Source organism: Sceloporus occidentalis, unplaced genomic scaffold (genome assembly GCF_023333645.1).
Source record: "Sceloporus occidentalis isolate IW3139 unplaced genomic scaffold, rSceOcc1.0.p SCAF_4, whole genome shotgun sequence".
NCBI lineage: Eukaryota > Metazoa > Chordata > Lepidosauria > Squamata > Phrynosomatidae > Sceloporus > Sceloporus occidentalis.
In genome coordinates, this window is record NW_028316984.1 from 192,954,155 (window position 1) to 192,979,952 (window position 25,798).

Genomic DNA, 25,798 nt, shown 5'->3' on the forward strand with positions numbered 1-25,798 from the left:
AGTTTGCCAAGGCATTTTGTTTGTAACCTTTCCATGCCTTGAACGGCAGATCAGAAGGTCCTTTCCCTTGCTGACACAGAATATATTCAATATATTTGGAGAAGAACTTCCTCTGAGGATCTTAAGTCACCAGTAAAGCTGGTATATCAAGCCATTTTAGAACTTTAAAGAAAATATTCAGAGGTAGCTGTGTTAGCCATTTAACAAATACAAACAAAAATCCATCCGTGATACCTTTATTGGCCAGTCAAAATCACAATATACTTGTTGCAAGCTTTCAAAACTCCATGGGCTTTTTCATCAGGCAAGATGTTACAAATTAGACAGGAGACAAAAAAACAATAAAAAAATTGGAGATGTTAGATGCCTGCATGTTGTTTCAGTCCTTAGTAAAGATGTTATGATGGGGAGAATATCTTTTGCAGGTGGACTCCTCCTCCTCCTGGCCATGCCAATAGGGAGTTTTTCAAAGTCGAGGAAATTTGAAGTCTATTTGCATCGCAACAGGGACCACTCTGCTCCAGGAACTTGAATTGGGCTCAGAAGTAAATAGGCCACCAACTCCCTAATTTTAGAATAACAAAATCCTAGGATGCTAGAACTGGAAGAGACTCCATGGGCCATCCAAGTCTAACCCCATTCTGACATGCAGGAATACACAAAGCATTCCCGACAGATGGCCATCCAGCCTCTGCTTATTATTAAAAACCACCCCTCTCCGAGGCAACAACATATTCCACTGTTGAACAGCTCTTGCCATCAGGACGTTCTTCCTAATGTTTAGGTGGGATGTCTTTTCCTATAGCTTGAACCCATTGCTCCATGTCCTGGTCTCTGGAGTTACAGAAAACAAGCTTGCTCCATCTTCAATATGGTATCCCTTCAAATACCTTTTAATCTTCTCTTCTCCTGGCTAAACATACCCAGCTCCCTAAGTCACTTCTCCTAGGGCATAGTTTCTAGACCTTTCACCATTCTGGTCATCCTCCTCCTCTGGACACACTCCAGCTTTTCAACATCCTTTTTGATTTTTTGACCAGAATTGGACACAGTATTCCAGGTGAGGTCTGACCAAAGCAGAAGAGAGTGGTACTTTGACTTCCTTCAGTCTAGACACTACCATCCTCTTGATGCAGGTCATCATATACCTGAACTTGTTTACTGTGGAAATGCTCCCTTCCTGTGATCTTAGAATATGGTTGGAAGCAAGTTGCCTATGGCCTACAGTACCCTGTGCTTTGTGCAGAATTTTCCTAGTGGTAAATCATTCACAGCAAGGCCCATCCTATAAGGCTTTGCAAGGGCTTCTTACCCAACAGACAGGCAGAACCAAATCTGGAATAATCTTTCAGCTCTAAGATCAAGGTATTGTCATCCATTTATGGAAGAATTAATTTGCTAGGTTATTTTCAGATTTAGCATGAGTTTGCTATCAAACCCAAGTTGAGTCCAGTTTCTTTATTGCTTGTTTCTCGGATTTCTGTTCTTTCTTCCCCAAAGGGGACTCAATGCCAGTCCAACATTAGGTGGAGTAAAAATAAAAATCAAGACAACAAAGACTAGAGAAGGTACAGGAAGATGCTTCTACAGGCAACTTGCTATACCAAAAACCAGATGTTGGGTTTTCTGTGAACATGGGAGTTGTAGTGCAACACATTTGGAGGGCAACAGATTTGGGAATGTTGCTGTACACTCTGTTAGTCTAATATTCTAATTACAAACCAACCAGTCCTCAAACTGGGCTCTTTTACAGGTTTTTAAACAGGCTGGTTGGCCATCCGTTGGGGGTGCTTAGACTGTGTATTCCTTCATGGCAGGAGATTGGATTGGATGACCTTTGAGGTCTTTTCTAACTCTGTGGTTCTGTGTCCAAAGAAGGGACACCAAGATGATCAGAGGTCTGGAAACCATACATGAAGATGAATTGGGGATCTGGGTATGTTTAGCTTGGAAAAGAAAAGACTGAGTTGTGACATGAGAGCTATCTCCAGATATCTGGAGGGATGTCATGGAGAAACTAAAATACAAACCAATGAATTCAAATGACAAGAAAAGGGATTCTACCTAAATGCTAGGAAGATGGTAAGAGCTGTGGTAGGGTCTCTTTCCTTGGAGTTTTTTAAGCGGAGGGTGGATGGCATCTGTTGGGTGTGCTTGGATTGCGTATTCCTTCATGTAAAGATTGTCTTGTGGAGATTCTTCAACCTTCCTAGACCTTATAATGATATTAAACCATCAGGCAGGTAGGTTTCATGTTTATACTGGGAGATAAGTCTATTTCCCTAGATTATCTTAACTTCTTACAGCTCCGATACCTCCCATGTTGCAGGATTTGCTAATCAGCAGTGGAGTAATGAGCTTCTTCAATTGATTTGATATCACCTTAACATGGTGATACGGAAAGCAAACAAAACCTCAAACAAGTGTGAACTTCTCTTGAGACTGAAGTGCAATATTCTAGAAGGAGAGGATTTCTAATCAGTATTGAAGCTGCGACAGTAGCTTCTGTGAATCAGGCAGACCAGCAAACAAGATGAATAAAGCTGCCATTTCATTACAGGATTTATTGTCATGGTCAACACACAGCTGAAGTGATAGATCTGGATTTGGGATGATCTAGGTATGAGTCCCCACCAAGCAACCTTGGGTCAGTCTCTTTATCCTTCTGTTCTTGGGCTGCCCTACCTTGCAGAACTGTTGTGAGGAGAAAGTGAGAAGCAGGAACATCATGGCCTTTACCTGGAGCTCCTTGGAGAGAAGCTGACACAACTGTGACTAACATAAATAAAAACATGATTGAATCTTATAGTCTTGCTTTTCCATATATAGCCTTTTTAGTTTTTTAAAAAACCCACTGAATATTTTTCATTTGTTCAGCTTTTCAACAATGGCCTGTTACAGACTGCCAAAATAAAGCTGCTTCGGGTCTCTTTGGAGATATGCTATTTAAATGATGCATGGGTCCTAAGAATCCGGAAGCTGCACCAAAGCTGCCCTCCAGTGCTTAGGAATGGAGTGTGGCTTTGGTGTGACCTCCGGACTCTTAGGATCCATGCATCATTTAAATAGCATACCTCCAAAGAGACCCGAAGCAGCTTTATTTTGGCAGTCTGTAACAGGCCATTGTGACTCTGAAGGGGTTTCAATATGGGGATATGCTGCAAGACTTGTTGATATACTTCGGGAATGTTACATGCACACATGCTAATCCTCCCATCCTCCTTCCCAGTTTGAGCTGTATGTGAAACTTGTACCAATACCTGCAAAACCAAAATAAACTGTATAAATATTCAAGACACTATATCAGTGATAAAGAACTATGCCCTCAACCCTTAAAATTCTCTATCACAGTTTACATTACATAACTTCACATATACTTAGATATGTAGCAGAGGTGCTAAGGAAGCCAGTTAGAGAATTGCAAAGATGCATAATGGGATGCTGGCTTTACTGGTGTGCATCAGCACTCCTTCGCAAGTGTCCTGTTGTACATTGGTCTCAATGGGCAACAGACATTTGTTGGCTCTCCTATGTGGCAATGTAACAGCAGCTCTTTGCTGAATATGAATGTTGCAAAACTGGTCAAGTCTGTTTCCTACAAACGGTAAGTCCTTGAGTGAATTCAGCCCTTGTGTATAACTGAAGACTAGAAGAACAATTCTGCTTGAGAGGAAATAAAAAGATACCTCTGGTATTCAGTTGCAGGAGGGTTTAAAGACAGGGGATTCTCCCAAGGATTCAAACCCGATAGTAGAGGATTAACTGAAACTGTCCCAGGCAAATCAGTTGGAGGATAGGCCATGAGACAAAGGGTGAGTGTGTTGGAAGTAACACTTCAACACACTCTCTGCAGAAGGTGCTATGGGACTATGGATTCCCCAAGAAATCAGATGTGGAGCAAAAAGCTCAATAGCATGTCCTGTGCGTCTGTGAATAAATCTCACACTGCAAAAATACATAAAGCCTCCAGCCTACAGATACTAAACACGGATTAGCCACTGGAGTTCTCATGGCTCAGAGGTGAGTGAAAATGAATATTACTTGTTCAGAGCTACTGTATACAAATGCAACTCAAACTGATTACTGAGGCCATGCAAATCAACTAAGGACTGAATAACAACATTAATTTTATTTAAAAAACGCCTGCGGTGAATTGCAAAAACTCGATTGTGGTTATAAAGCCACTGTGCTTATAGAAAAGCACGTGGAAGACCCATTAACTGTAAGTGCTGTACAAGGAGAGAGCTGGATACTCAGCCTCTTGTCCTAAATCTGTCAGAGCTTTCATGTCTATATCATGATCTGGGAATAATAAAACAAATCTGAACCATGTATTATTAGAAGAAGGCAAAGTTCATGGCCTGAGTTACAACAAAAAGGCAAACTTTGCCTGGATTTGAGGGATATGCTGACCCCACTAACAGATCAGAATAGTTATTTTCTGGATTATAACCCAGGATAATCCCTCAACCAGCATGACCAGTGGCCATGGTGGCTGTGGGATTTGGGGAGCTCTATTCAAAAAGAGGTAAATTTTCCAAGCTCTGATCCCACTGAAACACATCCTTAGATGACAGTTATCTGTGCTAAATATTTGTTTATGTCTAAGCTTCTCAGACCTTTCCAAACAAAGGGTGTTTTCCTAAGGCGCTTTTCCTCCTTTCATCAAAAGAGGATATCTTATCAGTTCAGGCCATAATAATTCTGATTTAAGGAAACAACCAGGCCTACGGAAGAAACAACTGGTTTTCCTTTAAATTCTTTGCTCTTTTAATCTGCCTGAACCAATGCTAAAGTAACTGTTGGAGGAAGAGGCTTCCAGTTCACCCAGAGATAAAACAAGATTGTTGTAGCTAGGCTCTTTTTACTCAAGACACCTTCACATTTGTTTATATGTGCCTTACTTCACAGGGTTTTCTTAGGCAAGGAATACTCAGAGGTGGCTTTGCGAGGTCCTTCCGCTGAAATAGTAACCTACATTATTCACTGGCATTCTCCCATCCCAGCATTAAGTAGGACTGACCCCATTTAGCTTCCAAGATCAGACAGGATCTGGTGCCTTTAGGATATTTTAGCCAGCTTTATACCTTCTTATACTGTATAATGCAGCTTCTGTTTTTCAAGACTAGGCCACCTTTGTCCCCTCAGAGGTTTGTGTACAGAATCACAAACAAATGTCAGCGAAATATTGGTGAATTTTCATTGTTAGTAGAAGGAAGCACATTTAAAATTTCCAGTGATCCAGGCCTCTGAATCTTGGACGGTGCACCTTCCCCTTAAAAAAAATAAAATAAAGCATAATAATAATAATAATAATAATAATAATAATAATAATAATATAACCCCATAACATCCATACAGGTTTTGGTCAAAAATGGCCAATGGCACTCTCCAAGGGAATGTTTGGGCATTTTGCTCAATACCTGCCTCCTAGCCCTCACTTGTTTTAAGTTTGTGGGAACCTTTTCCCAAAACTAGAAGTGAGCTATAACAGATTTATAACTATTTTCCCCTTTGGTTTTTAGGTAAAAATAAAGCGTAAAAGCAAAATTATTGGCAGTTAGGGCATTATCTACATAGTACTCTAATATAAAATCATCTTCCACAAGATAAGAGAAGTCTTTGATAAATATTGCTGCATATGTCCCATAGCTTCCAACTGTCCTGATTTGACAGGGAGAACCCTGATTAATCCTCTGTTGTCCCAGGGAAACGTGGAACCTTGTCCTTCCCAGGAGTCTCAAGCAAAAGCAAACAATTGCAGCCTCTCTTTTGCTTGTTTGTTCTTCCTCATAAATAACTTTTGGCATCTTAGCTACACTCTGATGCTTCTTGGATGGACATGTTCCAATTTGCATCTATGAAATGTTGGTGGGCATGGTATCCCCGAATTGGATAGAAAATAGACCATGCCATGTGGTACAAATATCACATTTTACCATTAGCTAGTTTAGACTGATGCGTCAATTTATCTGCTGCAACTATTTGTCATAGCTTAGAGTACCAATATGCAACCAAGAAAAAGAGTTGTGAGGCCTCAGACAATATAGCAAGACTACCAGTGAGCTGGTTAAGGCATTCAAGCTGAAGTTCAGGTAACAATTTATTTCAGCAAAGTAGTAGTCCACCAATAACTGTCTGAAGCTATTTCTTTCCATCAAGAGACTGTATTCTGTTCTAAGAACAGCTGTTTATTTTCAGCACCCAAAACTGGATGCCAGCATGGTGTTGGATTAGATTTGGGAGACTAGGCTTCAAATTCCTACTTAGGCCACAGAAAACCACTGGGTGGCCTTGGACATCCTTCAAAGTTATCTTATCCAATCTGTTCTCTGCCTTACATTTTGACTCCCTCCATGATCTGTACACATGAAGAAATTCTGGTTGCAACATACCGAGTTACGCATCCACCATGCAGCCCTGCAAATACCTTTGTGGCTTTTACAAAGTGCCTTCCCAAGGAATCCATATCAAAATCATAGGTTAACTGATCATCCTCTTTCAACATTTAGTTTCATATTTCTAGCCATACCCATTCTCAGTGCATGCCAATGTATTACGTAAGGACACACACCACACACAAATATTCCCAGGGGAAACGGAATGCTGGGTGTGCGCTTTTGGTTTTGCACATACCTTGAGTTAACTGGTAGGATACACTCAGGATGAAGGACAGATGCCTCTCTGACCTTTCTTTCCACTATATGTAAGTCTTGTAGGCTAGAAATACAACTTTATTTCACCGCACCCACAGTGGTGTGTAGAAATATAATTCCCAAATTGACGGAATGCATATTGTGGCAACATAATTTGTTCTAAACCCCCCCCCCCCCAATTATTCTTAGGTTATTATTCCAGATTAATAAACTGCGAAGACTTGGTCCATGTTAAAAAAAAATCATTTAATTATTAATTGTCCAGGCAGAGGACATAAAGTCCACAAATCAGTTGGGATTATCACATAATTGAACACGGTGAAGTCAAAGGCTTTCATGGCTGACACCCAGTTTCCTGTGGGGTTTTCAGGCTGTGTGACCACGTTCTGGAAGAATTTATTCCTGATGTTTCGCCTGCAACTGTGGCTGGCATCTTCAGAGGTTAGTGGCATTGAAGTGTGTGGAATAGTTTGGCTACCAGTCCTGAAAAACACCAAAAACAGGACCCAGCAAATGCAAATGAAAACCACCCAGGGTGAGGGGGACTGCCAGCAGACAATGGATCATTAAGTAAATGGACACCTGTAGGACTTGCCATTCGACAACAGGACAATACACAGATTAACATGCAAATCACCTCCTCTCAACCAACAGTATATATACTCCACTCTCTTCCGTGCCAGCATTCTTTGAAGATGCCAGCCACAGATGCTGGCAAAATGTCAGAAATAAACTCTTCTAGAACACAGCCTTAGCCCAGAAAATCCACCAAAAACTATGTGGAGTACATATACCTGTTGGACCCTTGCTTGGGAAAAAGTGGTTCATATGTTAATGGTGGAGTTAGTTTGTGTGTTGTACTATGCTGAATGGTGCAGCCTGGAGATGTGCTGTGCATGGGGGAATATGGGAGGGGGGTTTGTCTCTATTTAATTGGTAATCCATTAGGGTCACTGTTATGTCGGAAACTAAGGTGCACACCATCACCACCAAATATACTTCCTTTGAAATCCAGGCTTTGCCTGATGAAGAAGCCAGTGGACCCTCGAAAGATTGCACTGTCTTTTTTGAATTTTGCTTGCATCAACCAAGGTATCACTGTTTTGTGGATTTTAGTTGTTATTATACTTTGGAAGTTATTGTATTGTGAGGTTATTGCTACCTTGAATCTCATTTTGGGAGAAAGCTAGGATATGCATCCCTTGAATAAATAAATAACTTTACTGTATGGCCAACACAGTTATGCCTGGATATGCTTTCCCAATGACATAAATGAAGATCCAATTCTTACTCAGCAGATATCCCAGGTTTACTGAGCGTAAGTACTTGTATTAGATGGTGTTGTTTTGATGGAGAGGGAGCTCAGTTTTCAAGCAGAATTCTTCAAAGGTTGACATGATTGGATTCTGATGCCCTACAGCAGCAGATCAAATACTATTATTTTAGCAACATACTCCAAATTGTAAAGTGCAGGATATTAATAATTTAGCTTTGGTATATTTGACAAATGATCCGTTTCACACACTTCTTAAAATGTTGGCTTAAAGTCAGCTAAACAAGGAATATTCAGGAGTGGTGTGGTTTCCCAGCGGCAACTGCAGTCACAGATTCTTAACACCTTTGCCTGATGAAGAAGCCAGTGATGCTTTGAAAGCTTACATGACATACTGTATGCTTTTTAGTTTGAGCAATAAAGGTTATCACTGTTTTGTGGATTTTGTCGCATTTTGCAAGAGCACGAAATATGAATGACACCAAGGCGAACATTTGTGACCCATCACAAGTTCAGATATACTTTTTATGTTTTAAAAAGCCACAATTTCATTCTCAAATTCTGCAGTGCTTGCCATTTCTTTCCTGCAAGGAGAAAGAGGAGAACAGAGGGAAAAACGACACATGACAATTCATAGTAAAGTCTACAGATATTGGTCTAAATACACTAAAGGCACCAGATCCCTCTGATCATGGAAGCTAAGTGAGGTCAGGTTAGTACTTGGACGAGAGACCACTAACAAAGGAAGGAATTGGGAAAAACACACCTGAGTATTCCTTGCCTAAGAAAACCCTATGAAATTCACGGGGTCACCATAAATAAATCGGTAGGCGATTTGAAGGTGTACATGTGTGTGTGACACATGAAAATCTATACAAAAGAGAATAAAATTGGATATGTGTTAATTTTGGAAAGTCAAAATTTTCCAAAGGCCTTGTCCTTGCTCTCTTTCCATCAGCAAGTTAAAACATTTTGTTGCTATCAGGCTTTTAGAAACTGAGTGGGGTGGGCCTTTAATGCTATGCAGTACTGGTTTTGAGCTTTATATAGTCTTAATAAATATTAATGTTTTTATCTTCATAAATTGGTTATTTTTTAAATAACAACTTTAAATTTATACTACTGAAGCTTTTATATAGTTTTTATTAGTAAAATTTTTAAATGTGTTGTTAGCCTTGAGTCTCATTACTGGGAGAAAGGCAGGATATAAATTAACAAAATCACTATCACCATCATTATTTTATTTTCATATATTCCACCTTTCTCCCAATATAGGGACTCAAGGCATCAAGTCATCATCATTCATTATTTTTCATCCTCTAATCCAACCTTCTAGATGTTTTTTGGACTGTGACTCAAACCTTCATCAGTGTCTATAATGGTTAGGGATTATGGGAATTAAGGTCCAAAACCCACAGTAGCTCAATACTCCTCTAGCAAACTGATTTAGAGGAGAGTCCTTTATGAGCTGCAGTTTTAATGTGTAGCAGATGAAATTTAAGAAAACACTGCACATTGCTAAATGTAAATATTGTGAACTTTTTTGTGAGGCTTTAAAAAATGTTGGGAGACTCACAGGAGGATGGAAAATATATCTCAGTTCAGTCCCTAAATGAACACTGTAGGCATTTGACTACGAAGATTTTTTAAACTGTTCATACCAGTTTGGTGATTCTATGAATTGCACACAGCAGTTTGAGGACTCAACATCAGGCCAAAACAAGGTTGACAAGACTATGATATCCTCCACAGGGAACTGATTCAGGTTCAATGGACAGGGCAAGATTATATTTTATTTTTGGTTCCAGTTCAATTGCAAATAAGGGTCCCACAAAGTTTCCGTTTCCCTGGACAACGTTATTTAATTACCAAAACGCTGGAAAATAAGGAGTAACACCCCTCCTTGCTGGTTTATTGCTGGAGGAAAAGGGTGGAATTTTTTGACTCAGAATATTCTAAAGCAGTTGGGGCTGACAGTGGAACAGAAGAGAAAGGAGTTCTGAAGAAAGCATCACAGAGCTGAGAAGGACAAGAACAAAGGGAAGAAAAATGAGCAGAGAGTGAGTGTTGGGAAGGGATGGGGCTAGGTGAAAAAATTTAAAGATGGGGGGAAAGAGAAAGTCACAGGGAAAGCAAGAGTCAAGTGGCAGGCCAGGCCAAACTACACATGACTTCTGTTGGGCTCAAGAAAATCCCGACAGCCCAGTTATTTTCTGCAAAGCTGGGAGCTTGCAGAGAAATAATGAGGGAGTTAGTGCTTAATCCTCTCTCCTTGTCATCTGCTTTTTATGGCCAGCTCTTCTCTTTCCAACTTTCTCTGTTCAAAAGTTTCCAGGAGGAGTTTCAATTCTGGAAAGAGTTTAGAGCCATAATGGGAGAGGTGAGAGAGAAGAAGCAGAACAGTAAAATGTGGCTTCTTAATGTAAACTGCCTTCTTTTTGATAATTGCCTTTAAGCAACCAAAAAAACCAAGCTATCCATTTTTTTACACATGATTTTTGGAAGATCTCAGAGGGATTTGCCTGGTAAAGGGAAGCTTATGAATACCAACTTTGGGTTGAGGCATGCATTGTTATCAGTCTGCTTTCTAATCAGGAACAAACAAGGACTAGGTCTGTCATCCTGGAAGCTATGGATTTTGTCCCGAACTCTTGTCTCTCTGTGTGCACACACAATGGTTATTCTAGGAGAGCCAGAGGCTTATTAATTTCAAATTCTGACAAGTGTAAAAATATGTAGTTTTGCAGCTGCCACAACAAAACTGCACAATGATATAATGGAGGGACATGAGATGCACCATTAGACAAAAGATGACTCCAGTACCTTCACAGCCACTTGCTGCTAGAACATTATGATGATCTTGGATAAGACTTTGACCACACAACCCCAGTGCTAGAAATAAGCCACTGTAGCCTGTTCAAATATAGCAAACACACACGCAGAAGAGTTAGACTGAATTCCACTAACTGGATTTAAACATGAACTTTTAAAATGCAAATAAGGTGTTGCTAGCTTTTAATTTCATCCACAATTTGATCCTTGCTAATCTTAAATTGGTTAGAAATTCACCGTATCTACTACACTCACTGCCTTGAGTCCCTGTAATGGGAGAAAGGTGGGATATAAAATTAAAAAAAATTAAAAATAACATTATAAACATAATATAAATAATAATAAAGTATATGTGTGTGAAAGCCTACAATTTTGATGCACTGATTGTGACCTCAGCAGTTTTTTTGAAGGGGTTACCTCACACAGTATGTATCCTGGCAAAACTGTTGTGCTTTTCCTCTTCTGTATGACATGGGATCTATGTCACAAGGGAAGTGACTAATCCCAGAAAACAGATGTGCACACTGGCATGGTAAAGACAGATGTTTCGATTCAAATTCTGCTTAGGCCCAAAATGGATGGGCCAAATAAAGCAGTTTCCAGCCACTTTGGGGGCATGGCATTTAGATTATGCACGGCCCCAAAGTGTCCGGAAGCTGTGCCAAGCTGCGAAGAGCTGGCCCTTTTGGAAGCGGATTTAATTGGCTCCTGCAAGTTTGGGATTGTGGTAGTGGCAGCCCAATTGGGGCCAGAGCGGCCACTCTTTCCAGGCCGTCTGCTTTGTCCCTTAGTTTCCTCCTTTAAAAGGCATCAATTTTTTTCTGAGCATCCTTATAAATGTTCCTACCTGAAACACAGTGTTGATTTAACAAACAGGAACCTGTGATTTCTTAGTTTTCAATAGGATTGCTACAACAGATTTAATATTAGTTTTTATTCTTCAGATAGTTTTTGTAGGGCTACATGTGCTTAATAGATTCCGACTGAATGATAGGGACAATTAAATACAGTAAAAGAAAACAGGTGCCATAATTTTTTGGAGGTCCTGGAACGTGGAGAACAGCTATAGGCCTGTGGGGTTTTTTGTGTGTGTTTTCAAGTTTCCCTTTATTTTCTTGTTTAACAGCCAAGGCATATATTTATCAGTTCCAGAATTCTGCTTTTATCACAACAAGCTATTTTTTCAAAAAAAGTTTCTCCTGACTATAAATCAAGCACATAATGGTGCCAGCCAAGATGCCATTTTTTTAAAGTGGCTGTTGCTTTCTTGACCATTCAATTTAGATAGTTGAAAACAGTACAGTATTGTTGTTGTTTTAAAATACAGAAAAACAAGAATTCATGGGCAATGTCCAAGAAAGAAAAGGAAAATCAACAAATAAGAAAAAGAAGGTTGGAAGAAATTCACTGGTTGAAAAACAAAGCACAATGTAAGTTTCATCATTATACTATTGCATCTCCTCCTCTTCTAGAGATTTGTAGGTATCAGCAGTCTTCATCTATATATAATTTGTCAGATAAGGAACTGTGAGCCTATATGTGAGTGTGTGTTGTGTGCCTTCAAGCCTATTCTGATTTATGGTGACCCTAAGGATCATGGGGTTTTCTTAGCAATATTAGTTCAGAGGAGGTTTGCCAGGCTGAGAGTGTGTGACTTGCCCATGGGTTTCATGGCAGACCAGGAATCAAACCCTAGTCTACAGAGTCATAGTCCAACACTAAGTCTTATCTACTCAATAAGTACTGCATTTCTTCGCATGGGCTGCATGCCCTGTTGTGGATTCTCATCCACATTAAAAGCATGCTACCATAGACAGATGCAAGCTAGACAGTGAGGAAATTAGAACAGTAAAAGGGTTCCTGTACCTTGGGTCAAACATTGATCAGAATGGGGACTGCAGTCAAGAAATAAGGAAGAAACATAGTGCAACTATGAAAGAATTAGAAAAGATCCTAAAATGTAAAGATATCCAACTGAACATGAATGTTAGAATCATACAAGCCATTGTTTTCCCTATTACCATGTATGATTGAGAGAGCTGGGACAGTGAGGAATGTGGATAGGAGGAAAATCAATTCATTTGAGATGCGGTGCTGGAGAAGAGTGCTGAGGATATCATGGATAAATAAAAAGACAAACAAATCTGTCCTAGACCAGATCAAGCCTGAAATCTTCCTGGAAGCCAAGATGTTAAGTTGAGGCTGTCATACTTTGGTCACATCATGATAAAGAATGACTCACTGGAAAAGACAATAATGCTAGGAAAGGTGGGAGGATGTAGAAAAAGAGCAAGACCACATGCTAGATAGATGGACTCTATCTATGGATATAAATTTATAGGACCTAAGCAGAGCAGTAGAAAATAGAGTCTTGGGGATGTCTCATCCAGAGGGTTGCCATGAGTTGGGATTGACTCAGGGGCAGTTAACAATGAACAACCATATTCTACAATATTTCACAGATGAAAACCAGGATAGGTGTGGCTGAGCAACATTAGTGTGTGGTCAAGCTGGCAAAAGTTATTAATGAGGAAGAATACACAAACTAGGAGAGGCTGCAACAGTTTGCCTCTGCCTGAGCCTACTGAGAAGGGCAAGTCTCTGTCTCTTCCTCACCCCTCACTGAGTTAACTGAAGGTAAACTACTTTTGCACTTCAAACTCAGTTTGCAATAGTGGAAGTATGCTGAGGGCAAAGGAAAAAACTGGGAAGAGCAGAGAGGACATTTTAAAAGCAGCTAGTAAAGTGGAAAGCCAGAGGATTAATTGGGACTGCCCTGCTAAATTGGAACAGTTAAGAGTATATGTACTACACTTTTGATATACATAAAAACACTGAATTTAGTCACTAAATCCAGACATCACATGCACCCAAAGGTGGTTATCCTGGAGTCTACAATCTCTGGCTCATCTTGCTAGCAAGCCAAAAGCTGTAGTTGACCCTGGTCTTCTCTGCCCCCACGTCAGCCATCACCACTCTGGAAAGGCCCATGGAAAAGTGGCCAGTTCAATGTCTCCAGCCAGCATTATATTACAGCTTGCCCTCACCTTTCTGCTGACTGGGCAATACATCCGAGAGGCATTCCAAATGCCTTTAGGCAACAGTTTCCTACAAGAATGCCCTGTGGAAATCTTGACTTTGTGTGGCTGACCACTTGTCAGCTTGCTACACTATCAATGGTGAAATGATACACAGTAGAAGAAAAATTGTAGTTTCATTTCCCATATGTTCAACTATTGAACCATGGTTTAGAAGTGAATGCCAAACCCCCCCCCCCCCCACTTTGATACCATTCAGCTTCCCAAAGTCATGAAGTATACTTGACCAGTTCAGCCACAGTGTCAGATCTGAGTCAAAACTTTAAATATGAATTAGAATTTGTAATAAAATACAGTATCTAAATGCAATGATATCTATATACAGCAGAACCATACTAATACTGCATATATATTTAAGTCCACCATGAAATATAATGGTGTAAATTTACTACAACCATAAAATCACATAGAATTAGAACCAGCCCAGTTCAAACCCAATTCAAAAAACCCTTTGCTTGAAAGCATTGCTGACAAATTCTTGCCAAGCTTTTTCTTGAAAACCTCCATGGAAAGTAACTTTACATTGTCCTTAGAAAACTTTGCTCCCCACGCAAGCTGATCTTGTAGGAAGTAGTAGGAAGGGATTCCTGCTACTTCACAATTTTGGACAATTTTCAGAATCTCCAGGCAGCATGCTAGAGGGGACTGTGGGTGTTGTAATCCTCAAAGTAAATTCTCTAAGCTGTGGTTTAACTCCTCTGCTTCCTATCCCATAGACAACATTTTCCCATTCTTTTTAAACGAGACACTTCAAAATATTTGAATTCTGAGTGCTCATCCCACCTCCTTTTATATAAGCAAAACATAGGTCTAAAACACACTCTGCAAATAATCCAGTTTGAGACTACTTTAACTGTCCTGGCTCAATGCTAGGAGATTCTGAGAACTGTAGTTTTGTGAGACATTTAGCTTTCTGTCAGAGAGCTCTGGTGCCACAATAAACTACAATTCCCAGGATTCCCTAGCACTGAGCCAGGGCAGTTAAAGCAGTTCCAAACTGGACTATTTTTGCATTGTGTTTTGGACCATGCTCTTCATTCTTTCTTCTCAGACCTTTTATGCTTTTTGTAAATTTAACATGAATATATTTATAACTGGGATGCAACAAGTGGACTATCCTTAAAGTAAATGTTATATTAGGCTTGTGGGCACAAACAGTATAGTGACCTCATCCTTATCAGGGTTAAACAGAATGTGTGAGAAAATAGACATGTGGATGGCAGGAGGGACTGGTACCGACAAGATCATGAAAAACACCTTGATGGATTAGATGCAGGGTCTGATGCTGCTGCCTCCAGGCAGTTCTCACTTAGAATATACTTTCTGTTCTACCCCTCCTGGCAATTGGTATTCAAGGCCACATTCTCTTTAAATCTGGATATTTATTTAATAGATATCCTGCTGTTTCAGAATTACTCAATTAATGTTGATTAGCTGATTCCATGAAATTTGCCTAAACGCACCTGGTGGTTGTCATGACTGGATGGTCATCATATCGTGGAAGTAAATTCTAGGTTACTTATGGAACAGATGAAGGGCCTCTCCTGTCCTGAATCTGTTGCCGATCAATTTCACTGGATGGTCTTGAAGTTTTAATATTGCAAGAAAAGAAAGCCTTGTCTATCCTGATGTGTAACTTGAAAATCCTCAGTACCATAACATCTCTTATCACTTTTTTCTAAACTTAAACTATGCACAGTATTCCAAATGTGGCCATCCCATAAAGGGAAATTTGGGAAATTTATATCACATGCTTCTTCAATTATAGAAATCAAGATGACATACATGGCACTCCCATGCTGTCTCCCTTTAGGTGCCAATTAGATTCAGTAAATTAACTGCATCTTGTGCCTTCAGCCCATCCCTTGGAATCTGAAATTTGCCTTATTCATCCCCACTGCAGAGGTGACATTTCATTGAGCTATCCCCCATTGACTCTGAGATCTTCTTCCAGTTTAGTCACCATCAGTTTAGACTTGCTCATCATCTATGTGTAACTAGTCTATTTAATGTCTTCCAGTAAGGAATATGCTGAAACCAAAACTTCCTCCGTTTATAAGGCTCGCACAGACCTGACTTTTAGAAGTTACTGTATTTAAGTGGAGGTGTTCTATAGAATATACTGCACAGGGATCTCAAAAAGAACTGTTCACAAGTAAATCTCTCCTTCAGTACAGAATGATATCCTTAAATAGTATGCTCTTCAGGAAGTCTCCTATTAATCTTTGCCATGCTGGAAGTCTTTTTTGACTGACCAGTATATTAAAAATAAAACAAAATGGGGGCACTCCTACCATCTGCACTAAGAAATGTGATTTAAGCAAATTAATATAGAATATTTGGGTTTGACAATTGGAAGAATAATCTACTAGTTTTTTGAGCTGAATGTTCTGCAGATCTTTTATTCCAATTCTGTTATCTACTTTACCTGATATACACAATTTTCACCGAAATGTAGCTCCACAGAATCGTTTTCCAGTAATTCGCGTCTCAAACACTAGAATGGTCAAATGTCCATTACTGTAATCCTTGGAATATTATTTCCACATATTTCAACAGAATACCAAAGAACATTATAAACTGGGAGCCCTCTGTTTCTGTAATTTTTAGATCATCAAACCTAGATATTTTTAGGTATAAAACACATATAAGATAATCAAGTCACTGCATATACATTTATGTTAACTTCATTTCCTTGATCTGTGCAATCTACTTTAACTTTTTATGTGGCATCCTGAAATTTCAGCCAATTTATTATGGTTATTAATGTATACATCACAAGCACATACGTAGACTCTGAAAAAGTATTTAATTATCTTAAAAAATTAGATTGTGCAAGAGTTTGCAGTGCTTCACCCAGAGCAGTTTAAAAAAAAGCTGAAGATAATTACTTTGAAAAATTAAGACATTTCCAGAGGGACAATGCTGTTAGTCTATTGCTGAGTTGTGAAACTCTGAAATCTGATAAACGGATATTATAAGCCTTTTGTGGACTAGCATTCACTGCATCATATGTACAGTAGCCTGCAGACTTTAAAAAACAAAACAAAACTATCAATTTCAGCTCTACAGTTGTCTGTAGAAAGAGGTAGGCATGCTCCTGAGCCCAGAGAGCTGCACCACCTGATTTTCAACTTCTTCAGTGGGCCACGGGTTCACCATTTAGTATAACTAAATGTGATATTATGCCCATCATGACTGCTGTTTGGAAAGCTAGGGGAAGGGCTCATCTTTCTGTTTCAAGGTGGGGCACATTTTCAAGTTTACTATTATTTTTTAGCCTCTGGAATTTCTTCCAACCCTGTGTTTGGTCAAAGACCAAACTGACTGGCCTTATTCTCTAGTAAGTGAGCTTACTGAGTAACTACAATGCTTATCCTTTCCTAGTTCACTAACATGGATTACATCTGAACATCTGAGAAAGTAGACTCCAGCCTAGGAAAGCTCATGCTGCCAACTTCTTTCTTTCAGTTAGTCTCAAAGGTGCTACAAGATCTATCTACATATGCATGACAATTGTGTGCATGCGCCATCAAGTCACCGGTTGACTTACTTCAACTCCATGTGTATTCCACAAGGAATACTCTGATTTGGTTTGCCAAGACCTTCCTCTATAGCACCTGGTATTCCTTGGTGGTTCCCATCTAACTACTAACCAGGCCTTCCTTTGGTTACTAGCAGAATCTGATCTGGTGCCTTCAGGATATCTAGCTTATTTCCCCTCAGGTAACATCCCTTTAACAATAGCAAAGTAAAATTCCATAATGATGATTACATAACCATGAGCAATCTTACAAAAATATTAAACAACTTACTTCACTATATACCAGTAATAATTATATATAATTATATGTAATGATGGTCCAAACCACACTGCAGAAATAATCCAGTTTAAGATTGCTTTCACTGTCCTGGCTCAGTGCTAGGAAATCCTGGGATCTGTAGTTTATTGTGGCACCAGAGCTCTCTGACAGAGAAGGCTAAACGTCTCATGTCTCTTTCCTTTATGCCTTTTGGTTAAAGAATTTAGCTTTTTCTTTTAAAAATTTAATATTGTGTTTGACATAATCCTGGATGCTGACCTTCTTTGGTTAGCAGTCTTCACATTCATTACTGTTGTCACAAGAATTCGAAAGTTTGAGCATGATAACTCTTACAGAAAGATTTTGCCACAAAACAGACAGCATTCAACATAAATGTTAATTTTCAAGGAAGGAGGTTACAGAATTCACTGTGGGACATTTCTGATTATCTTCTGACATTCTGTTCTCCTCATTTGTACAGCCACCAACTCTGACTTTGCATAGATCAACCAAGTACTGTATCATGACAACGCTCCAATTTCCTCAGTTACTTTTTAAGACAATTTCAGAGTCTGATCAGGGGCCAAAGACTCTTTCCAATCAGAATCTAGCAGCAGATCACACTTCGAGAATTACACATATTTGTCCAAGGCAGAAAACAACGAATGTACAGTATTTTGTAGTTGTTAACGATAGCAGTACAGACTTGCAAAAATTTGAAACACACTTAGGTTAGAATTTTCTGGAATTCTGACAGGTCCAGGTCCTTCCTGGTGTGAATTAAACAATACGCAAACGGATCATGTAGCACCTTTCAGACTATCTGAAAGACAGACGTTTGTAGCATGATCTTTCATAGACTTGAACCCACTTCCTCAGATGCATTAGGTAGAGAGGAAAGACTAGGAACAGACTTATAAAGCAGTCTGTGGCGGGTTACACACCGCCAAAAAATACATATTCCATACGTATTAGGGTTAGGAAGGGGCGGTGCTTCCGCACCCCCCTAACCCTAGTACGTATGGAATACGTACAATATGGCAGCGTCCCTTCCACATGGGGGCCGCCATATTGACGTAACGGACGCTCTGCGTCCGCACGTGGCGCACCGGAAGTGACGCCGCGAGTGCGCCCTTTGGAACTTGCGGCGCCTCTTCCGGGGCCCGAGAAAGAGCGCAATTTCTGCGCTCCTTCTCTGCAGCATCCGGGAGTTGCGCCGTTTAAAGGCTGCATTTCCCGGACGCTACAAGCGGCAGCGGAGCCAGACTGCCGCTTTTCGGCGGTCTATAACCCGCCTGTGTGTGAGAATTCCAACTGCCACTGCCCTGGCCCCCAAGGGAGAGAGGAGGCAGGCACAGCTCCACCATGCCTAGCCCCAGAGACAGATATGGGGCCCTCTCGCTATTCCAACTGCTACCACCCTGGCATTGGAGGGAGAGAAGAACCAGCAGTATCTGCTGGACTTGATCTCCTTCCCCACAGCCATTCCCTTCTCCTTTTATGTCATGTCTTTTTTTAGATTGTAAGCCTGAGGGCTGGGACCTGTCAAATTAAGAATCTGTAAACCAATCTGAGAGCCTTTGTTGCAGAAGATGGGTGTGTGTGTGTAGCACCTTTGGAACTAACTAAAAGCAGCAAACAAGCTTGCTCCGTGCTCAATATGATATCCCTTCAAATATTTAAACATGGCTATCATGTCACTCCCTGGCGTTCTTTTCCTCAACCTTTCACAGAGAACGATGGTGGCGGTGGCAGCTCCATGGCATGATGGCAGGCAGGCGTCCGAACACCCATTTGTAGCTGTGGCTGACCCAAGTTCTGTGAGGGGGAATAAGCCAGATGCTCAGGCAGGGTATCATGGGGGTTCCCATAATATCTTGCCCGTATGTTCAGCACCACCGTGTTAGGAATGTTTGATATAAATGTTCAGATACAAGTCCCAATGTGACAAATTGGAAGAAAGGTGCTCATTGTTTTTACATAGTTTACAATTCCAAAACTGTGAGTGGTTTATGATGTGACAAATTCAGTTTTAAGCCCAAAAAAAGATGTGATGAACTGGCCAAGACAGCCCCTATGATACTGATGTCAGCAGTAGGTTGAACAGACACTATGGTTTCCTGGCACACTATACACATTATGACATCAACTAAACCTCCCCACCTGCAGCCTCACGGTCCATCACATGTTTTTTTGCTCCCACATTACATCCCAATACTCACTGATATGGTTATCTACTAACCTTGGTTTTAGGCAACACTCTGCCTTGCTTCCCCCCCTAAAGCTGAACTTGTCACTTGTCATGTCATCTCCACACCCACGAAATTTTGCATTCCTGTGGACATTCTTATTCACACAGACTGCTATATAGGTCTGCCCCTATCACTCCACCAAATGCATCTGAGGAGGCTTATGCTAGAAATGTTGTTTTCCCAGTTAGTCTCAAAGGCGCTACCGAATTCCTGAATACGTAACGCAAACAACAGATTTGTCTTGTATGCTTCTGAGGAAGCAGGCTCAAGTCTATGAAAGCTCATGCTACCAACTTCCTTCTTTCAAAGCTATAGCCATGTTAATCTGTAGAATCAGTATGTAGAGAGATCTTGAGCCTTTGAGACTAGCTGAAATAAAGAAATTGGCACCATGAGCTTTCCTAGCGTCAGGGCCAGCAAACTCACGTTTCTAATGGACAGAACGGCATCTTATTGTGATAGAAAACAAAAGATGTTTGCTTCAGACATTAGAGCCAATAGAGTGTCTTTGCCAAAACGGAGGGTCTCTTTCCTCTATCACTGTATTCAAACTTTCCAGCCCCCCATTTCTAGCTGTTGGGGCTCAACCTTTGGTCCCAATCAAAGCAACCTTTCTGTCTCCTTTTCTCCCTCCTCTGTTTATCATTCAATTGCCCTTAAGAGAGGAAAGGAAGTACCTCCCCTTTTCAAACCAAATCCTCTTGCAAGAAAGGTATAAACCTTCCTTCTGTGCCCATTTGCCCCTCCGTTTGTTCCCAGCCCAGAGCGTCCACTTGATTAATATACAATACCTCTTCAATATTCCCCATATCCATCCTCCCAATAATTCATCAAGTTACCACAGTGTTATATCGCTGTATCAGCATGCCATTGTATCATCACGGCACAGCCAAGCACATGGGTCTGACACCTACACTCCAGTCTACTTAATGCGTCTGAGGAAGTAGAGACTGAGGTCTACAAATGCTCATGCTGCCAACTTCTTTCTTTCAGTTAGTCTCAAAGGTACCACAAGATCTTTCTACAGACCGCTTCCTTCTTATAGGAGATGATTGCTTTGCACTCTTAAAACGGAGCTAGGTCACTTTAAATGCTGCGCTTGCCTCTTGCTGCAATTTGGGGTTTGTAGTTCAATGAGGCTTAAGATTTCTCTGGCTGAATATTCTAAATGCCCCTTAGAATCCAAGAGTTGGAAGAGACCGCAAGGGCCACCCATCCCACCCCCTTCTGCCATAAAGGAAATCAAATCAAAGCATCCCCTTTGGCAGATGGCCATCCAGCCTCTGATGAAAGGCCTCCAAGGAAGGAGACTCCACTACACTCCGAGTAAGGAGTATGTTCCACTGTCGAACAGCCCTTACTGTCAGGAAGTTCCTCCTAATGTTGAGCTGGAATCTCTTATCCTGCAGCTTGCATCCATTGCTCCGGGTCCTGTTCTCTGGAGCAGCAGAAAACAAGCTTGCTCCCTCCTCAATATGAAAACCCTTCAAATATTTAAACAGGGCTCTCACCTTCTCTTCTCCAGGCTAAACATCCCCAGCTCCCTAAGCCGTTTTTCATAAGGCATGGTTTCCTGGCCCTTCACCATTTCAGTCACCGCCCTTTGGACACATGGCTCCAGTTTCTCAACGTCCTTTTTGAATTGTGGTGCCCAGAACTGGACACAGTATTCCAGGTGAGGCCTGAGCAGAGCAGAATAGAGTGGCACTATGACTTCCCTTGATCTAGACACTATACTTCTATTGATGCAGCCTAGGATCGCATTGGCCTTGTTAGCTGCCGCATCGCACTGTTGGCTCATGCTCTCCCGCCTTCCTCCCCGTTCCGCTTCCTTCCAACGTTGCCTCCTTCTGGCCCTGTCTCTCAAGTTCTCCCCTCTGCGCCCGCTTCACGCTTCTCTTTCGCGGCCTCTTCCTCAGAGCAAGGGAGTCCGGGCGGAGTCCGGCCATGGGCCCAACCTTCTCCGCCCCGCCGCTATCCTCCTTCTCCTCCTCCTCCTCGCAGAGAAGGAACCGAGACCCGCCGCCCTTCCCCCTGAACCCACCGCGAGGAGGAACCGCGCTTCACTTTCCTTCCCCTTGTTCTCCCCGCCCTCAGGCTTAGGGGGCGGGGCAAAAAGAACTCGCGACACTCGCCGCCCAATCAGGCGTCGCGCTCTAGGCCTCCGGCGTATGACGCCAGAGTAGGCGTGGTCTCCAGTAAGCTGCGAGAGGCAGACCCGACAACCAACCGACCAATCAAAGAACAGAACGGCTCGAGTTTGGTTGACTCGCTGCGGCCTAATTGACTGATTGACTGGAGTAGCGTCGGTGGCGCGCCTGAGGGAAGGAAGGAGGGAGGGAGAGAGCGGCGGCCGTTGATTGGTTGGTTGGTGGCGCGCGCAGAGAGAGAGAAGGCAGGCGAGAGAGAGAGAGAGAGAGAGAGAGAGAATGAGAGACGGCACTTGATTGGTTGGCGGCGCGCGCGCCCGTATGAGAGGCCGCGGTTGATTCTTTGGCGGCGCGCGGAGATCTGAGCGAGATTGAGAGAGGGGGAAAGAGAGACCGCGGTTGATTGGTTGGCGGCGTGCGCGGACCTGAGAGAGACGTTGTTCGATTGGTTGGCGGCGCGCGCCTGAGGGAAAGAAGGAAGGGAAGAGAGGCGCGAGCGCTGGCGGTTAGTTGGTTGGTTGCGCGCGCACCCAGAAGGCGAGAGCGAGCCGAAGCGCGGGAGAGAGAGAGCGAGCGAGAGAGAGCCATGGCAGGAGCTCAGTGACTGACTGACTGACAATAGGAGCCTCGGAACGAAGGAGGAGGAGAAGAACGCCCCAGAAGGAAGGAAGGAAGGAAGGAAGGCAGGCAGGCAGCACTCGACGCCGCCTCAGCCGCCAGACCCGCCGCCGCCGCCTCCTCCTCCTCCTCCCCGTGGCCTCTGCTCGGGCCTGTGTCTGCGGCGCCCCTCCTTCCCGAGGCCGGCTCTCCGGGAGAAGAAGAAGAAGGAGGCGAAGGGAAGGACTCGGAGGCGGCGGCGGCGGAAGGAGGAGGAGGAGGAGGAGGAGGAGGCCTCTCGGTGGTCGTTCGGGGCCAGGGAGGCTGTTGTATGGGACCGGGCGGGAGAAGGAGAGACAGAGGAGGCCTCCGCCGCTGCTCCTGACGCCGACGAGGCCTAGCAGGCGGCGGGTGCTGCTCCTGCTGCGGCGGGGACCGCGGGGAAGGCGAAGCCAGGGCCCTTGCACCGAGACACAGCCTCCGCCTCCGCCGGCGCCTCCAGGGATCCTCGCCTCCCTGCTGCTTTTCTCTCCTCTTGTCTCTGGACTCTCTACCAGGAAGGTCCAAGGTAACTCCGCGGAGGAGGAGGAGGAGGAGTGGGTCTTTTGGGCCTGGAGAGCATTAAGACAGACCTAGACGAGGAGGAAGCCTCCGCTGGGTCAGGGGCACAAGGCCCTGGAGGTGGAAGCCCCGCAGATGACAGAGAGGCAGACCCTGGCCCTAGAAGCGCTCTGCAGGGGCCGCGGATGCCTAGCGAGTCTTCTCTCTGGGAGCCTCCAGGGCCTTCAGGGCGGCTCTTAGGGAAAGCGGGCCAAAGAGCGACGCCGGAGGACCCAGAGGCGCCTAGAGAGAGCCTATTAATCAAACCCCTGAATAACCAGGTCTGCAAATAGCAAAGCCGCGGAGATGGAGGGAGGAGCGTAGTCAGAGAACCCTGCCTGGGATCAAACATCCATGGAAATGGGGAAGGCAGTCAGCAGATCAGAAGGTGAAGAATGATGGGAGGCTGGCTAGGACCCCAAGGGCCCCCAGCCCATCCCTACCCTCAGCCAAAGCATCCGTCCAGCCTCTGCTTAAGGGCCTCCAAGGAGGGAGACTCCACCAGAGTCTCCCAGGAAGCCCTTGCTCTCTGGAAGGTCCTCCTAATGTTGAGCTGGAATCCCTTTTCCTGGAGCTTGCATCCATTCCTCTGCGTCCTGTTCTCTGCTTGCTCCCTCCTCAGTATGACACCCCTTAAAGTATTTAAGCAAGAACTAGACAAGATTCTAAAATGCAAAGATATATTGTACAATGCAGCATAAAAGTTAGAATCATACAAGCCATTGTATTCTCTATTACCATGTATGGCTGTCAGCTGGAGAGATAAGAAATATGATAGGAAGAAAATCCATTCATTTGGCATATGGTTCTGGGGAAGAGTGCTGAGGATCCCATGGACAGCCAAAAAGACAAACAAATGGGCCCTAGAGCAGATGCAGCAAGAAACCTCCCTGGAAGCCAAGATGACCAAACTGAGGCTGACATACTTCAGACACATCATAAGAAAGAAGGACTCAGTGGAAAAGACCATAATGCTGGGAAAGGTGGAGGGAAGTAGGAAGAGAGGATGGCCACATGCCAGATGGAGGGACTCTATTCAGGGGGTCACTATGGGTTTTATGGGGTTGCAGGAATTAAGGAGAGTGGCAGAGGCGAGATTGGAAGGCAGTTAACAGCAAATCTATTCTGTGTGGCCCTTGGTTGAGAGGAAATGATTGACACATGCAAATGAACGTCATTCAGGGGCAGGGGTTTCCCCTCCTCAGACAACAGATTGCTAATTAAATACACACACACACACACACATATCCTCTGCATATCTTCCCACCCTGAGGCCTTGCCCTTCAACAACAGGCCAACACACACAGATTAACATGTAAACTGCTTCCTCCCAACCAAGGGTCACATAGTATATATATATACCCCACTCCCTTCCCTGGCACCAACCTCTGAAGATGCCAGCCACAGATGCAAGTCTAATGTTAGGGATATTCTTCCAGAACAGGGCCTGGACCCCCCCCCCCCCCCAAAAAAAAAAAAAAAACAACTATGGATGCTGACTGCACATGGGACATGTTTGTGTGTCTGTGTCTGAGGATAAAAACGCCGGTGGGGGTGGTGAGGGTGAAGGGATCATTAGGGATTTATGGTCAGGATCAACATCTACTGGGATCTGGGAGGACTTGGTATCTGTCCTGGTGGGTCAATGGCATTGAGGCCTGGGATGTGTGTGTCTTTCCTCTTGATGCCTGTTGGTATTTCCCCCTCCCCATTAACTCTTTAATGATAACATGTACAATTTATTTGTGGCCACTATTTACAGGTTATAGCCATCAAACGCTAATAACTAGCCTGGTGCCTTCATGTTAATGGCATTGAAGCCTCCTCTTTTGGGGGCTGTCTTTCCTCTTGATGCCCCAATCGGTATTTCCCCCCTCCCCACCAGCTCCTCCTGTTTTTAATGCTAACAAATGCAATTTATTCATGACCATGATTTACAGGTTATAGCCATCAAATGCTTATAACAAGCCTGGTGCCTTCATTACAGCTGCCAAAGTCATTCCATCCCCGCTCATTTTAATCATAATCCATAATCATACTAATCTCCTCTTAAATCTGCATATCCATGGGTAGCCGCTGTGTTGGACATATTCTTATTGTGTGCCTTGCTTTCTGACTTGTGGCAACTCAAGGGCTGGGTAGCCCTTGGTGTCACAGGGTTTTCTTCGTACGTTTTTCAGAGGGGGTTTGCCATTGCCATCCTCTGAAGCTAAGATAGTGTGATTTGACCAAGGTTGCCCAGTGGCCAAGTCAGGATTTGAACACTGGTCTCCCATAGTCGTAGTTCAACACTGAAACCACTACCTCATGCTGGCCATATAACAAAGTACAATAATACCCATATCATATATTTATTTGTATCCTGCTCTTTTCCCAGAACTGGGACTCAGTGGCTCACAACATTAAAAGAACAGTACAATTAAAAACATACAAAAATGGTACATTAATCCATCCAAAAGCCACAAAGCAGTGATATCTTTATGGGCCCAACCAAATTGCACATAATACATATTGCAATATCCCGAAAGGCAGTAGCT

The 25,798-nt window shown here is 42.8% G+C and overlaps 2 protein-coding genes across 9 annotated transcripts in view; one reads left to right on the forward strand and one right to left on the reverse strand.

The window, feature by feature from the left end:
• Positions 1 to 22,012, reverse strand: part of LOC149315207 (uncharacterized) — a 33,879-nt gene extending 11,867 nt beyond the window's left edge. The window contains exon 1 of the mRNA XM_089523182.1: positions 21,426 to 22,012. The gene's annotated coding sequence lies outside the window, so the exon portion shown is untranslated. The remainder of the gene's footprint in view (positions 1 to 21,425) is intronic.
• Positions 9,939 to 25,798, forward strand: part of LOC149315209 (serine/threonine-protein phosphatase 2A 56 kDa regulatory subunit epsilon isoform) — a 108,866-nt gene continuing 93,006 nt past the window's right edge. For 2 of the 8 annotated variants that reach the window (XM_089522737.1, XM_089522739.1), the window contains exon 1: positions 12,089 to 12,191. In XM_089522737.1, coding sequence (XP_089378863.1) covers positions 12,103 to 12,191 — 89 coding nt within the window. In that variant the 5' untranslated portion in view covers positions 12,089 to 12,102. The other 6 variants (XM_089522738.1, XM_089522745.1, XM_089522744.1 and 3 more) reach the window with 6 other exon arrangements.